Genomic DNA, 15,418 nt, shown 5'->3' with positions numbered 1-15,418 from the left:
CCAGGCTGGAGTGCAATGGCATGATCTCAGCTCACTGCAACCTTCACCTCCTGAGTTCAAGTGATTTTCCTGCCTCAGCCTCCTGAGTAGCTGGGATTACAGGTACGCTCCACCACGCCCAGCTAATTTTTGTATTTTTAGTAGAGATGAGGTTTCACCATGTTGGTCAGGCTGGTCTCTAACTCCTGACCTCGTGATCCACCCACCTCAGCCTCCCAAAGTACTGGGATTATAGGCATGAGCCACTATGCCCTGCAGAACAATGAAATTAATGGAAGGATACTAAGTTCGTGAATTAGAAGTGTTAACAATGTGAAGATGTCAATTCTCCCTAAATCAACCTAGAGATTTATAGCAGTCTTAATTAAAAGGTTTTTTAAAAAATAAGCACTCCTGTAATCCCAGCTCTTTGAGAGGCCGAGGCGGGTGGATCACGAGGTCAGTTCAAGACCAGCCTGGCCAAGATGATGAAATCCCATCTCTACTAAAAATACAAAAAAATTAGCTGGATGTGGTGGTGGGCACCTGTAATCCCAGGTACTCAGGATGCTGAGGCAGAGAACTGCTTGAACCCGGGAGGCGGAGGTTGTAGTGAGCCAAGATCTCGCCACTGCACTCCAGCCTGGGCAACAGAGTGACACTCCGTCTCAAAAAAAAGACAAGAAAATCAGTTTTTAAAGAATATCTGGGGCCAGGCATGGTGATTCATGCCTGTAATCCCAGTACTTTGGAAGGCTGAGATGGGAGGATCTCTTGACCCCAGGAATTCGAGGCCAGCCTAGGCAACATAAAGAGACTCCATCTCTACAAAAAATAAAAAATTAGTGTACATAATGGGACACACATGTGGTTCCAGCTACTTGGGAGGCTGAGATGGGAGGATACTTGAGCCTGGGAGGTCAAGGCTTCAATGAGTCATGATTATGCCCCAGCACTCCATCCCAGGCCATAGCCGAGACCTTGTTTCAAAAGAGAGAGAAAGTGTTTGGAACCTGACAATCTGTTCTAAGATGTATATAGAAATGCAAAGGCCAAGAATAGCCAAGATACTTTTGAATAAGATGAAAATGATGGGAGAACTTGCTCCTTATCAGAATTAAGATAGTGCAATATAGTGCAAAAATAGAAAAAATTTTAAACATAAAGCAAAATAGCTCAGAAACCAACTTACGTCAATTTTATTTAGGGCAAAGGTAGCACACATGTGTGGTATAAAAATGCAATTTTTAAAATTGATGGTTCTAAAAAATTGACTATCCATATGGAAAAAATGTCAAACCTCATACTATACATAAAAATCAATTTCAGATGGATGCTGGTAACACAGAAATGGCTCCTATAAGACCAACCCTTCTATAAATAATAAACTTGGGACAAAAATATAACAACCTCTGAATGCCTAGAGAAAAAAATCAAAAGTGAACAGAAACTCAAAGGCATCTACTTGGAAAAAGGGTACAGCATAAGTGGGTTTCCCATTTTTACAGCTTTTCACCCGTATGCATGTCCAACAGTAGACACAAACAAGAATGCATATAGCAGTCAGTTCAGAATGGTTAAAAACTGAAGACAACCCACATGCTCATCAACACGATATAAGCAATAAACTGTGGTATATTTACACAACCAAATATTAGTAGCAGCTAAAATGAATAAACTACAGTGACATGCAGTAACATTGATGAATCCAAAGTTATACAATAACGATTATATACAAAAGTTAGACAACAAAGATTACATACAAAAAATTTAACTTATGAAAACTTCTATGTTAAAAACACAATAAAATAAAAACATATTTTTAAAGCATACATCTAGATGAGAAACTATATATACTATTCACAATAGCAAAGACTTGGAACCAACCCAAATGCGCATCAATGATAGACTGGATTAAGAAAATGTGGCACATATATACCATGGAATACTATGCAGCCATAAAAAAGGATGGGTTCATGTCCTTTGTAGGGACATGGATGAAGCTGGAAAGCACCATTCTCAGCAAACTATCGCAAGGACAGAAAGCCAAACACCGCATGTTCTCACTCATAGGTGGGAATTGAACAATGAGAACACTTGGACACAGGAAGGGGAACACCACACACCGGGGCCTGTTGTGGGGTGGGGGGAGTGGGGAGGGATAGCATTAGAAGATATACCTAATGTAAATGACGAGTTAATGGGTGCAGCACACCAACATGGCACATGTATACATATGTAACAAACCTGAATGTTGTGCATATGTACCCTAGAACTTAAAGTATACTAATAAAAAATAAATAAATAAATAAGTATTCTATATGTATTCTTAAAAAAAAGAAAGCAAAACTATATAAAGATCAATGGAATGAAAATAGCTACATTGGGTTGGGGAAGGCAAGTGGAGAGTTTACTGGAGAGATCATTTAGTTAGGTTTATTGGCAGATTTTATTTTGAGTGGTAGACTCATAAAGGCACTTGTTAAATTATTAAATATAACTATCTAAAGAAAACTAGGCCATTGATGGACTAATTATGAGAGTGTATCGTGAGTCACGAACTGTGATTAAACCAATTTTGTGTTCCTGAGGTTCACAAAACAAAGGTAGAAAGGGAGGGAAAGGCCGGACATCTAGGGTTGGGAGAAAATAAAGACTGAGATTAGATAACATTGTTATCTAGCCTTTGGCTATCAGAGAAAGGGTAGAGATTGGGTTTATTCAGGGCAGGCAATTGTTCAGTGTTTGCAGTGGGAGGCCTAGGGAGTGAGTGATAATGGATTGCAGCTGACACCAAATCTGTGCTGAGGGCTACATGAGCAAGGGGAGGCCTGGCCCCAGAACAGCAGGGATGGGACTTAGAGAAACTGCTTCTTCTGATTGGGGTGTCATTGTTGTGGGGTCGGAATGCCTTATTGGGGAGATTGCCACTGGGCTACTCCCTCATAGAGGGAGTGGGGCCCTGAGTGAGTCACAGAAAGCTTGGGGAAGTAGATAGAATTGAGAATCTGAGCTGGAAAGGGGCTGAGCCTTCTACTGGGACTCTAAGTGCTGGAGGTTAAAAACAACCGCTTAGTTCAAATCCCAATTCTTCCTCTTATGGTTGTGTGACTTTAGGCAAGTTACTTACTCATCTGCTCTAAGGCATTGTTCCCCAGTCTGCAAATTGGAAATGGCAATGCTTACATCATAAGGTTTTCCTAAAAGTTAAATAGAATAATGTGTGCAAAAGGTGTGGTATCTTAAGAACTCAATAACTGATAGCTATGTATTTTTTTATTCTTTTAAGAAGCAGAGCCACTCAGCAATTTAGCTCTAAAGCAGACCCATCCTTAGACAGGAACCTGAATCTGAGTGGGAGGAAAGCACAGGGCTGGGCAATCCAGAAGCTGGAAGAGGGGGACAGAGTGACTTCTATAAAGCCAGAAGCATGACTTATCTACCACCCTGCTGGGATATTTAAGAGAACCCCCTTTCTCAGGTTTGCTCTTTCTCAAAATAAACAGGGGCATGGTTGGTGATTCATCATTCACAAGGAACCCCACCCTACCAAAAGCCAGTCTCCTCATGTAATAGCTACAGAAGGTTGGAAGTTTTCATTACCCAGGCCAATGACACCTTCACTATCCAACCCTCCTCATTCATTTCTAGTTTTGTTCAAGATTAGCTCCCTCTCACTTACCAAAGGTACTTATCCTAAGAAAATTATGCTTTTATAGGATTCTTGGGATTTGACATAGGTACTTTGTGAAGTTGTCTGTTTTGAATTATTTGTATTGTCTTTTTTCTCTTATTTTATTTTTTGGGGGGGCAAGATGGGACTGTTTTTGACATTGTTTTTCCTGCTCTATCCTCTAGGTAAGGCTCCTTTTGAAAATGTCAGCCTGCTTGAAACCTGCTCAGGAGACATGAGGAAAGGTGTTCTCCACGATTGATCTGTATATTCCCACTTTTCAAGTGTGGCAGGAACAGTGAGAATAAAAGGACAGAAATCTCAAAAGGATAAAAAATTAGCAGGCACTGGGGAAGGGCCACTCTTACAGCCGTTGCTTTCTATCATGACTGTTGACCTCAAACAGCTCTTCTTGTCTCTTGGGCTTTACGGAGTTCATGTGTTTGGGATATTTCCCCCTTTTGGGGGCTAATAGGAGTGAGACCAGAGAACTGTGGCAAAAGCCTCAGGGTTGGCTGTTGTCACAGTCTTCTCATTTCCTTCTTAACAGGACAAACAGGCTATATCACCTCTCTATGCAGGTATGAAAGCTTCTGAATTCTTTCACTGCACTTGCTTAAGAACAGATCCCCAACATTCTCTAACAACAGCTGTCAGCTCTCGGTGTCCATGAATGATTATTTGGCCTCTGCACTTTGAAGGTATCACCTTCACTGCCCATCACTTCCATCTAGTCACCTCTCATTACCCCATTGGCTTGCTGCTTTATATCCCTATGGTTCTAGAAAAATGTGATAATGAGCCACCTGGGTGAAAATCCAATGAGAGAGAGGAGAATGAAACAATGGGGGACAATGATTCTGTTCACATTGGGACCCAAGTATTCTCCCCTCCCTTGTGAGAGAAAGCAAGCAAGCCAGCCTGTCGTGTTGCCAAGGTATTTTTTATTCCCCAACAATCTCATTGCTGCCTCCTAGTGAAAGTTTTAGAATTGAAAAGAGACTATTTTCTGGGGAGAATTGAAGGGGGAAAAGAGAAAACTCAATTTACACAGGCCCACAACTTTTTTTGAGGGAGTATCACTCAGCTTCTGATTAGATACATTTGCGATCACATATATCACTGTGGCCACAAGGGAAATACAGACCCACACGAATTCTACTATCAAATTATACTGTTCTTTAGGTGTTTACAATCAAGAGTTGACAAAATAAAGCCCATCAAACTTACAATTCTCTTTCAATTTATTTTCCTTCACTATTCACTCACACAGACTATTCCATTTCCTATACGCTGGGATTCTTTTAATCTTTAGGATAAAACTGAGCAAGAATAAAAATATATCTGTATCAATTCAAACACAAGATATGAGGAAATTAAAAGTGAATGTACATTTTGGTACATATGAATGAAAATGGCTTGAAAATTTACTTTGTTAAAAGCTCAACCAGGTTCAGGCAAGAGGTGTGAAGGTTGGTTAATAACAGCAATGCCACGTTGCCCTTCTTTAATGCACGGCCGATTATGAGAGCTCTTTCTTTGGTTGTGAAGGGTTAGGCCAAGAATATTGATCCCCTAGAAGCCAAGAACTAAAACCAAATCTTTCCTATTTTGAAATGTGGGAAGTTTCATTTGGTGAATAGACAAGCACACAAATAGTCATTTTCTTCTTATGACACCTTTGTTTCCCACAGTTCAACATTCTTGGACTTGAGAGTGTTCAAATTTGGCTCATTTAATATCACTAGACAGACAATATTGTAAATGTATACTGGAAAAACTATATCCAAGGAACCTTACATACAGTATTCCTATAAGACATTGCACATATAAGCATACATTTCAATCATATATACAAACTTTTCTTTCTAATGTAATTTATTGCAGATCTTTACACTTAAATTTGAATAGTATAAAATCACTTAACTCACTAATATAAAACACATTTTCACAATCCTCCCTTTTTATGTGTCAAAATAATTTTCATGATTAAATTTAACTTTATTCACAATATTTAGTGAATAACAGATTTCATGTCTTGTGGCCTATATATACGTATGTTCTTTATGTGCCAGTGTATAGTATTTTTGTCTCAAACCTATAAGTCAGTAGGAGAAAAGCTCAGGGATGATAATTTTGTAGTTTATCATCACAAAACAGTATATTTAATATTCCAGTCTATGTAATTACACATGCTAGTGTTTTCACATTGCTCCAGCCAGAGTCTGTGAATGACAAGAGTGTCTTTACAGAGCCTGTAAAGGAATATGGTTCTGGAGAAATCAGTCCAATTATTTTAACAATGCAAGGGCGTAACTGATACAAAATAAGCATTTGTCAATACGACATCTTCAGAAAAACACAGACCCACACAGATGCCACTGCTGTTCACAGTTTTGTTATCATGACTGTAATTTTTAAGTCACTATTCTTTTATTAAAATGAACAAAACAAGCCTAACTTTTACATAAATCTGATGGCCTGAAACAGTTTTAATTCATGTTCATAATTACAATCAAAGCTTTCGTGTCTGTGTGTGTGTGAATGAACTGAACATAAATCGTAGGAAGACTTAAAGAGTTAACCGTTTGTAGATGTTCCTACTTGCACATACCACAGGGCTAGGTCAAATCCAAACTGCCAAAAAAAAGAAGGCAAGCAAGTTCTCCCTGAAGGGCAGGCCACCATGTGAATAAAACCTCCAGAAAGATCATGTTCTAAGTGTGCCGCAGCATACCAAGAAGTAAGGAAAATAAGGAAACAGAATCATGCTTTTTGACTTCTGCATCGTGTTAACTATTTTTTTTTTTAAACTGCTCTAACTACTAAAGAAGGAAATTATGCTTAGCATAAAAATATTCCAGCATTGAGTGATTGGTACGTTTTACTTCTCTCTTGCAGGGAAACTACTTACACTTACTGATTTTAAACACCTTCACCTTAGCTGTGCATGTAAGTGAGACACTAAGTTAACTGTACCTTAAAGAGATCAGTATATAGATGGTTCTGGCGACCAGGATTACAACAAAAGACAAACAACACAAAATTTTTAAAGACCTGAATAGTCAGTCAAGGATGCATACTCTCAGCCTGGGCCAGCTCTTTTTCGGAAAGGTTGCCAAGAGTGTCCTTATTCCCTCCAGAGTTATTTTTTGCTCCACCACCTTTGACTGGGTGCATCACCAGTGCAAGAAAATGCGAGAAGCATCTGTTTCTGTTGCAAGCAACACCTGGACCTCCAAGGAAAATGAGCACTTTCTTGCTAAGAACAGTCTCAAACATTTTCAAGGGCGAGTCTCCCCTTCCCCAGGTTTAACCCTCTTTCTCCGTAGTTGGAGAGGCTCTCCTACTCGTGCCCGCCGCCTTCTTCCTCCCGGCGAGGCTCCCAGGGCCGTAACCAGGGCAGCTGCGCGCCAGGCCGGCCTGGGTAGCCGGGATGATACCAGGGGTTGCCAACGCCAAACAGTGCGCAGACTCCGCGGCGCGCTCCGGACTCTCCACTCGCCTAAACCTGCTCTCAAGTGAAAAGGAGTGGGAGGAGGAGGATTGGGAGGGGGCGGGGGGCGGGGGGGATCTGTTAATTCGAGGTCCTGGGGGTGTGGGAGCGGGAGGCGGCTCCGCTGATCCCTCCTCCCTCCCGCAGTCCCGGGCTCCACCTCCTACGCAGGCCCCCAGATATACACACACAGCCGCGGCTGGACATGCACACCCAGTGCCGGCTCCGGGCGCGCACACACGCAGGTAGCCACACTCACCTGAGCCGGTGCAGAGGGCGGCCTGGGCTGGGAAGGGGCCCCCTGCACCGCGGGAGTGGGGAGAGCGGGAGGTGCCACAGCGGGGACCTGCGAACTGAGGTGATGGCGCGTTTTCCTTAACTCACCTCCGCTCCTGCGCCGGCTCGGCTCTGGCCACAGCAGCGAGGACAGAGGGGCCCGGGGCGCGGCGGACTCGCGGGCGCACGCTCCCAGGAGCGCGCCGAGAGGGGCGCCGCGGCCCAGGAAACTTGGGCGAAGTTAGTTCCAAGTGCCGGGCGGCTGCCGAGAAGAGCGAGGCGGGGACGCGGCCGGTGCCAGGCCTGCGCCTCCGCGTGGAGGCTGCGCTGCTCTCCGCGGCCAGCGAGCTCCGGGAGCCCTAAATCGGCAGGCGCACCTGAAGGGGCTCGGAGCGAACGGAGCCGGCATGGCCCGGGGGACGGCCGGACGCGGCTCCTCGGCGAGCCGGGAGAATTTCCTCTGAGGCCGGGCGACCCACGCTTGCTCAAGCCTCATTCACCCTGCTTCCTCGCCCCACCCGTCAGTCCAGCAGCTGGAGAGGAAGACTCGAGAGGCAGGTGCTGCGGGGGACAGCTCCCCCCTCCAAAAAAAAAAAATCACCCAGCCGATTGGGGTTTTCCCATCGGCGCACCCTGCCCGGAGCCAAGAAGACAGGCTGGTGCTGTTGTATTTGTATTTATATCCATTGCTGCGCTCTGCGTTCTCGTGGCACGCCTGGACACTCCTCCGCCTCCCCCTCCTCTTCCTCCTCCAGGGCCACCTCCCCGCCTTCCCCACCCCCATCTGCTTCTGTCAAATGAGAAAGTCACCGAGGAGAACCCAAACACTCCAGCCGCTGAGAGCCCCCTTTGGCACTTGGCAGCACGCGGCGGCGGGCTCCTCGGCTCAACTTGGAGGAGTCTCCGCGACGCAACTTTTGGGGACGCTTTGCATTTAAGAGAGAACGACCGACGAGGAGAAGCGCTCTGCCCGGCCGCCGCTACCTGCGGGGAGCTCACCAGCAAACGCCACTGGAGACGAAGGACCCAAAGAACGTAAAGGACAAAGTGCCGCCGCGGGGAGGGGGCACCGCCGAGAAGTTAGAGTGTCCCAGAGACAACCTGCGCGAGCGCTCGGCCAGAGACACTAGGGCGGCCCGGGGCGCGGCGTGGCCCTGGGCTGGTCCCCCAGCCCCCTCCTCCGGGGCGGGAGCGACGCCGGGGCGCGACGTGGGGCGCGGCGAGCCCCGGCCGGCCGAGCGGGTCCCCGCGGGCAGCCAACATTGATTTCCTCCGGGCCGAGGGCGAGGGCCCGGGCGGCGGCGGGCTGCAGCCGCGGCAGGGCGAGAGCATGTCCAAGCCGGTGGACCACGTCAAGCGGCCCATGAACGCCTTCATGGTGTGGTCGCGGGCTCAGCGGCGCAAGATGGCCCAGGAGAACCCCAAGATGCACAACTCGGAGATCAGCAAGCGCTTGGGCGCCGAGTGGAAACTGCTCACGGAGTCGGAGAAGCGGCCGTTCATCGACGAGGCCAAGCGTCTGCGCGCCATGCACATGAAGGAGCACCCCGACTACAAATACCGGCCGCGGCGCAAGCCCAAGACGCTGCTCAAGAAGGACAAGTTCGCCTTCCCGGTGCCCTACGGCCTGGGCGGCGTGGCGGACCCCGAGCACCCTGCGCTCAAGGCGGGCGCCGGGCTACACGCGGGGGCGGGCGGCGGCCTGGTGCCGGAGTCGCTGCTCGCCAATCCCGAGAAGGCGGCCGCGGCCGCCGCCGCCGCCGCCGCGCGCGTCTTCTTTCCGCAGTCGGCCGCTGCCGCCGCCGCCGCCGCCGCCGCCGCCGCCGCAGGCAGCCCCTACTCGCTGCTCGACCTGGGCTCCAAGATGGCAGAGATCTCGTCGTCCTCGTCCGGCCTCCCGTACGCGTCGTCGCTGGGCTACCCCACCGCGGGCGCGGGCGCCTTCCACGGCGCGGCGGCGGCGGCTGCAGCGGCGGCCGCCGCCGCCGGGGGGCACACGCACTCGCACCCCAGCCCGGGCAACCCGGGCTACATGATTCCGTGCAACTGCAGCGCGTGGCCCAGCCCCGGACTGCAGCCGCCGCTCGCCTACATCCTGCTGCCGGGCATGGGCAAGCCCCAGCTGGACCCTTACCCCGCGGCCTACGCTGCCGCGCTATGACCCCGAGGGGCCACCTGGCGAGGACCAGTGTGCACACGTGTACATATGTATAGGTACGAGCGCTGCGGCCTCCCCCTGCGCCCTCCCGCGACCGGGGGCCCGGTTTGTATGTACATAGAATCTATAGGTGCCAGGCAGAGGCAGAGAGGCCAGGCGGGGCAGGAGTGGCCAAGCGCGCGAGGGCGCGGGCGAGCAGGCCTGTGAATTCGCAGGATCATTTTAGACCCGTACTTCGGCAGCCAACTCGAAAGCAGGCGGTTGTGTCCGGCAGCAGTTGGTGTTTGCTTTGCACTTCGGAACCTGTTGCGTTTTGACCCACGGAGGTGGAGGAGTAACTTTTTGACATGTTGGCCTTTCCAGTTTTGTTGGAAGTTTCATGGTCGGTTTTGTTTTTGTTTCTCATTCTCCTTCCTCGCCCCTCAGCCCCCCAACCCCCAGCCCCCTCCCGGTCCGTGTTGCATGCACGCTGTTCAAATGTGAGATCTGAAATGGCTGGCACACGGGAAAAGCTGCTTGTGTCATTCGTTTCTGGGAGTGGGATGGCTCTGAGCAGCCTCGCCTCCCTGTTTGTACTATTTGAACTTTGCAGATCTCTGTTCTCTCAAGCAGAACTCCCAGACCGGATCCATTCTTGACCAGTGACCGGCTCGAATCTGGCCTTTTGTGTGAGATGATCACGGTTTCTTTTGTTTATCGCGCCATATGCAAATCAGAGCAAAAGCTCTTTCTCAAGAGCAAGAAACGCAAACAAGAAATATTTGTGAGATGAAAGTTCTCAATTGGATTTTCTTCCTAAACAAACAACAACAACAAACTACTAGAAGTCTCCTGAGTCCACTCGCTTGGATTTCTGACACAGTTTACAAAAAAGGAAAAAGGCACTGTTCCTATTTTCCCTTATGGCTGAGTTCACCTTAAGATTGTAAATGTGTATATGTCAGTGAAAACATCGAGGCTTGGAAAATGTGTTATTTTCGTTGCCCTAAGTTTGAGTCGGCTTTAGACTCAAAAACATTTTGAGCGAATATCAAAGTTAACTTTTAAAAATTGCGAAACTATTTCAGAATCGCAATTTTATCGAAGATTAAATCAGACTTTTTTGTCTGGTAATTATATATTTATTATTTAGCAAAACTGAAGAAAAAAGCACAGCATTATTTCAACAGATGTCTCTAATTTTCAGCTAGCATTTCTCTCCCAAGTTGAGCTGGCTTAATGTGTTTTGGATTTCCCTCCTCAATTGGCTTTTTTAGATCACCTGCAATTCATTTGCAAATTGCAATAAAACGCATTTTAGAAAAAAGGGACCTTCAATTATTAGCTTTGTTTCTTTTTAAATGTATATATTTTGACTAATGTTTGTGAATGAAGTTGGCTAACATGTATTTAGTTTCATTTTGGCTTTATGTAATATAAAGTTTTTAAATTTTTAAATATGGTTTTAACCTTTATGTGTAAATGATTTTCTTGTGTGACCTTCTAATTTAATATTAGACGTCTAAGGTATATCTGTAAATTAGAATCCGACTATCACTCTGTTCATTTTTTTTGAACAAGGAGTTTAAATAAAGCCTGAACCAGGGAAAAGAGAAAAATCTTCTATTTCTTGTTGAGTTCCTAACAAGACTTTTATCTGAATTGCCCTTACGTGCCTGGTCCAGGTGAAGTGTAAGGTATCCTCCAAAGGCACCCTTTGTTTCACTTTTGAATAGATTTACTAGGAAATCTAAATCAAGCCATTGTTATTCAGAGCCAAAAACCTGATTTATCACATTTTTAATCGTGAATAGGAAAGAAGATTTTTAAAAAGCCCAAGTCGTTGTATTAGCTTTAACAACAACAACAAAAAAAGGCATTCATGAACCAGTAGAACAGAGCCCATTGAAAACATCCAGACCTTTCAAAGCATTTCACCAGTTTCTAGTAACATTTTAAGAGGGGAAAGTTGCTTGACCACTTTATCTTGTTAGTTGAAGAGCCCCACCACTTAAATCAGTGTAATTTGTTCTCCTATCTTTGGGGTATTCCTTGCTGACACCTTAAGGTTTTATTTGGAAGGATAATCACTACTAACGACAAAGTACAACTTTTGGCCTCTTTAGGACTTAATTTTGTTATGCTAATCGTATTAAAATAGAAGTATAACATTCAAATGGAGAGGGTTGGATTTATAGGGCTAGACAAATTTCTACTAAAGTTTGAAAAATCATAAAGGATTTAATTTTAGACAAGAAATAGAAGACTGTCAGAAAAAAAAAAAATTAACAATAGGAAGATCTCGCACCCCCCGCAACCAAAATGGAAATTCTCAAGATACTATACACAAGTCTTAAACCAGTTTCCCCATTGAGACCATCTCTGGAGCTGCACGTCTTTACAAACGATCCAAGTCTTTAAAGTCATTGTTTTCCCCCAACGGAATAATATTTTAAAAACCATGAAAAGTTTTGGAAATGTGAGAAATAGGCTCTGCTGGTTTGACCCTGATTCACTAATTAAAATGATCCCTCTCCTGTTATTCCCTGAGCTCTTTTCAATATTATAAGTTAATTCATATGGTTCTGAGCGATTATGCAAAACTAATTTGGACTGTCCAGGGGTAATTATCCCTGACACGGTTAATTAAATCCTTTCAAGGCTTCGTCTTTCCCTTTTGTAGCAGCCCATCCCTTCTCAACACGGAACTTCCTGCGGCTCGCTGGAAATCACCCCAGCCCTAAATCTTAGTTACCACCCTGAGCCTTCCAGCTCGGCCGCCTCCTCGGCCTGAAGATTCCCCGCCTTCTCCCGCCCCCTCCCCTTTTCCCAAAGATCAGCGTTCTCTGGGAGAAACGCTCTGGAGTTGTCGATGAATGAGAAGAGGACTGGAAAGATGGGTAAGAGGAAGGGTGAGGGTGCCGGGGGTGAGCACCGGGGTCATATCGCCAACAGATTGTGCGGCTGTTTGAGGACCTCCACAGGCCCCACAGACTCGTTTATCACCCATTCTGACTCCAGTGGTCTTGCTAACAAGTTGGCGGGTTTTGCGCCTGCAGAGCCTCCTGCCAAGTTAGACTGTGCAGAAGTAAGGGGTTGGAGCGGCGGGGAGCGGCTCCGGGGCAAGAGGACGTAGAGAAAGGCCCGGGGGTGGGTGGTGTAAGCGTCTGAAAGTGGCCCACAAATGCAGCGCTGTGATTGGGCAGAGAGCTGCTGCTGGCTCGCGATCTCTATCTCTATCTCTTTATGTATCTCCATCTCTCTCCCTGTTTCTCCATTTTTCTTTCTTTCCTTCTCTCTCCTTCCTTCCTTCCATCTTTCTTCTTTCCCTTTCTTTTATTCTTCTATTTTCGTTTCTTTTCAAGTTTTTTTTAAGCCATGATGCAATTTCTTTGGTATTCACCGTTGCCCCAAAACTTGAAGCAAGCCTCGTATCCAAGGGGCCAGGCATGTTGCTTCGGGCTTTGTGCAAACAGGTGGAATTGCGCTGTGTAAGCAGTAAGAACTGGTGCTGGGGACGCTGTCGCGCGAGGGGGTGGCTTTGGGAGAGCAGGGTTGCTGGCCGCGATTGTTACTTCCCTTGACAATTTCCTCCTCCCCCTCCCCTAAGAAGATAGGAGAAAGCACCGCGGATCTCCCTCTCACCCCAGGCTCGGGGCGCAGAAGATGGAGAGAAGATTTCACTCTCCCCGGAGCAGATAGGGACCGTCGCGCCAGCCAATCAGAGCGCGGCTCGGCGCCGGCGCTCCGGGCCGCCGGGGCCGCAGCGTCCTCCAGGCAAGCGAAGTTCCCGCAACTCGCCCGCCTCGAGGGTCCGCGTCTTTCTTGCGCCCGCGACCCAGCGGAGGCCGAGGGAGCCGTCCAAACTTTATTAATCTCTCCTCCTTTCTTTCTCCCTCAGCCCAGTGCATCTCAAAGGTCAGCCCTCTTCTTTTAAAAGACTGATATTATTAATGCACTGACAATCCCCCCCCCCCCCTTTTCTTTTTTCTCTCTTGCAGGGGGGAAAAAAAGGGAAATGGTGAAAAGAGCTTTTTTTATCTTTTTTTTTTTTTTTTTTTGTCCTTCAGTGGGAGCGTTTAGACAGTCGAGGAGGTTTTGTCCGAGAACAAAACGCAGGGTTGGGAGGTTTTGTGAGAGTGTTGTTTGTTGAAGTGGAGCTAAGAAAAAGCGGCGGCTTTCTCCTCATTGTGAAGAAACCAATCAGTGGTATTTGGAAAACTGTTAGCATTGTGCACTTCTTCTGTGTCCATTGTGAGGCGTTTCTTTTCACAAGGTTTTTTTTTCAGCCGATCCAGCTGGCCGGAATGAATAGCGGTGCAATGTGTACACGCTTTGTCCCTCCGGCCTTCAAGTAGCCCCCATTGAATAGACTAAGTTGACACTGCGTGACAGTGAAACAACATAATAAAAAATACATGAGCCCCTGAATAGGAGCCGGCGCATAAATAAATAAAATGGGTGACCAAAACTGGATAAACTGAATGACAAAACGGTGAAAGGGGAACAAAAAGATATTTAACACGCTAGATTAGCATTAGAATGCGATCTACAAGGCAGAACAATTGATGAATAGGTTTACCGGCCAAGAAAGAAATGGACTAAATGCCCTTTGAATAGATATGCTTTTTGCAAGGGCTTTGAATAGATATGCTTTTGCAAGGGCTGAATGGGAAAAGGTAAAGATGAAGCTATGCAAATGAGCTGGGGAACTTTTTATATATATTCTTTAAACACACACACACACACACACACTGCGGGGGGAAGAGTGCTGCCTCGGGATGTTTATAGAAGCAATAATTGCCATTATTAGCATTGTCTGCAGCAGATAGAAATTGAACAGGTTGGGATAATATAGGGTAGCAATAATTATTCTTCTAATTAATGGTCCTTTGCTACTTGAAAAAAGAAAAAAGGAAAGAAGTAGTAAAAGTTATGCAGAAGTTATGTTTCCTTGTGTCCATTTGCCCAGCGCTGGAATCTATGGAGCAGCGAGCCTGGCAATTCCAAGATATGCGATGATCTTCAAACATTCCCGGGAGCCAGTCCTGAGGCTCTGGCTTTAGGGCCTAGTTTCCATTTATGCCGCGTTTTTAAGAGTCTAATACTGTGTCTGGCACATGGTAGGCGTTCAGTGAATAGTCGTGGTATGAATGAATGAATGAATGAATGAATGAATGAATGAATAAATATAAGTTTAATGGGGGAAACCCGGGCCTCCTAATAAAGGTAGGGGCTGGGGGATACCTAGGGGCTTCCCCAGGAGGATTTCTTTTTTTATCATCCCACCCCTGGGAGAAAGGTCCACGCAGGATGGTCGCTTCCCCATTGCTGAGAGTTTTGCCTTCAGCCTATCTGCGCCGCTGGAAAAGAGAAGAATAAACAAGAGACAAGCAACTACTCCCCTACCGGCGTTCCATCCTTGTCCTCACTGCCAAATCCACTCCAAAGCCGCGGATGGTGAGGCTGTGAAGTTGCAAAGAAACACAGAACCCACCCCCTTAAAGAATTAGGATATATTTAAAGTTTGCCTCTTTCAGGTTTCTCCCCTTGGTTCCTGCCCCTTTCCCCTCCCGGCTCCTTGTCCTTGACTGAACCTCATGGGACAGAGAACCTCCTGTCCCCCACGAGTCAAGGCGCGAACCCGCAGAGGTCTGAGATGCCCTTTGGTTCCCTGCGCTGCCCTGGAGGCGTCCATAGATGCCTTTGCCACCAAGGACAGCAATTGTTTTATTTTCGATGGTTGCTCGCCAGGCCTGCGGGTCGCGGGCCCACCCAGCCGTCGAACTTTCCAGTCGTTATCAGCGCTGCTCCTAACTTAATGGAATATGCAAATTATAGCCTGCCCAGCTGACAC

The 15,418-nt window shown here is 46.7% G+C and overlaps 1 protein-coding gene across 1 annotated transcript; it reads left to right on the top strand.

Annotated features, from left to right (window-relative positions):
• The first annotated feature begins 8,030 nt into the window (after positions 1-8,030).
• Positions 8,031-11,174, top strand: SOX21 (SRY-box transcription factor 21). Its single transcript, XM_032151107.2, has one exon. It carries the CDS (start codon positions 8,755-8,757, stop codon positions 9,583-9,585), a length of 831 nt encoding a protein of 276 aa, XP_032006998.1. The 5' UTR covers positions 8,031-8,754; the 3' UTR covers positions 9,586-11,174.
• Positions 11,175-15,418: the final 4,244 nt, after the last annotated feature.

The sequence above is a fragment of the Hylobates moloch genome, unplaced genomic scaffold (assembly GCF_009828535.3).
Source record: "Hylobates moloch isolate HMO894 unplaced genomic scaffold, HMol_V3 SCAFFOLD_4, whole genome shotgun sequence".
Lineage (NCBI taxonomy): Eukaryota > Metazoa > Chordata > Mammalia > Primates > Hylobatidae > Hylobates > Hylobates moloch.
This window is presented reverse-complemented; position numbering and strand designations above follow the sequence as displayed.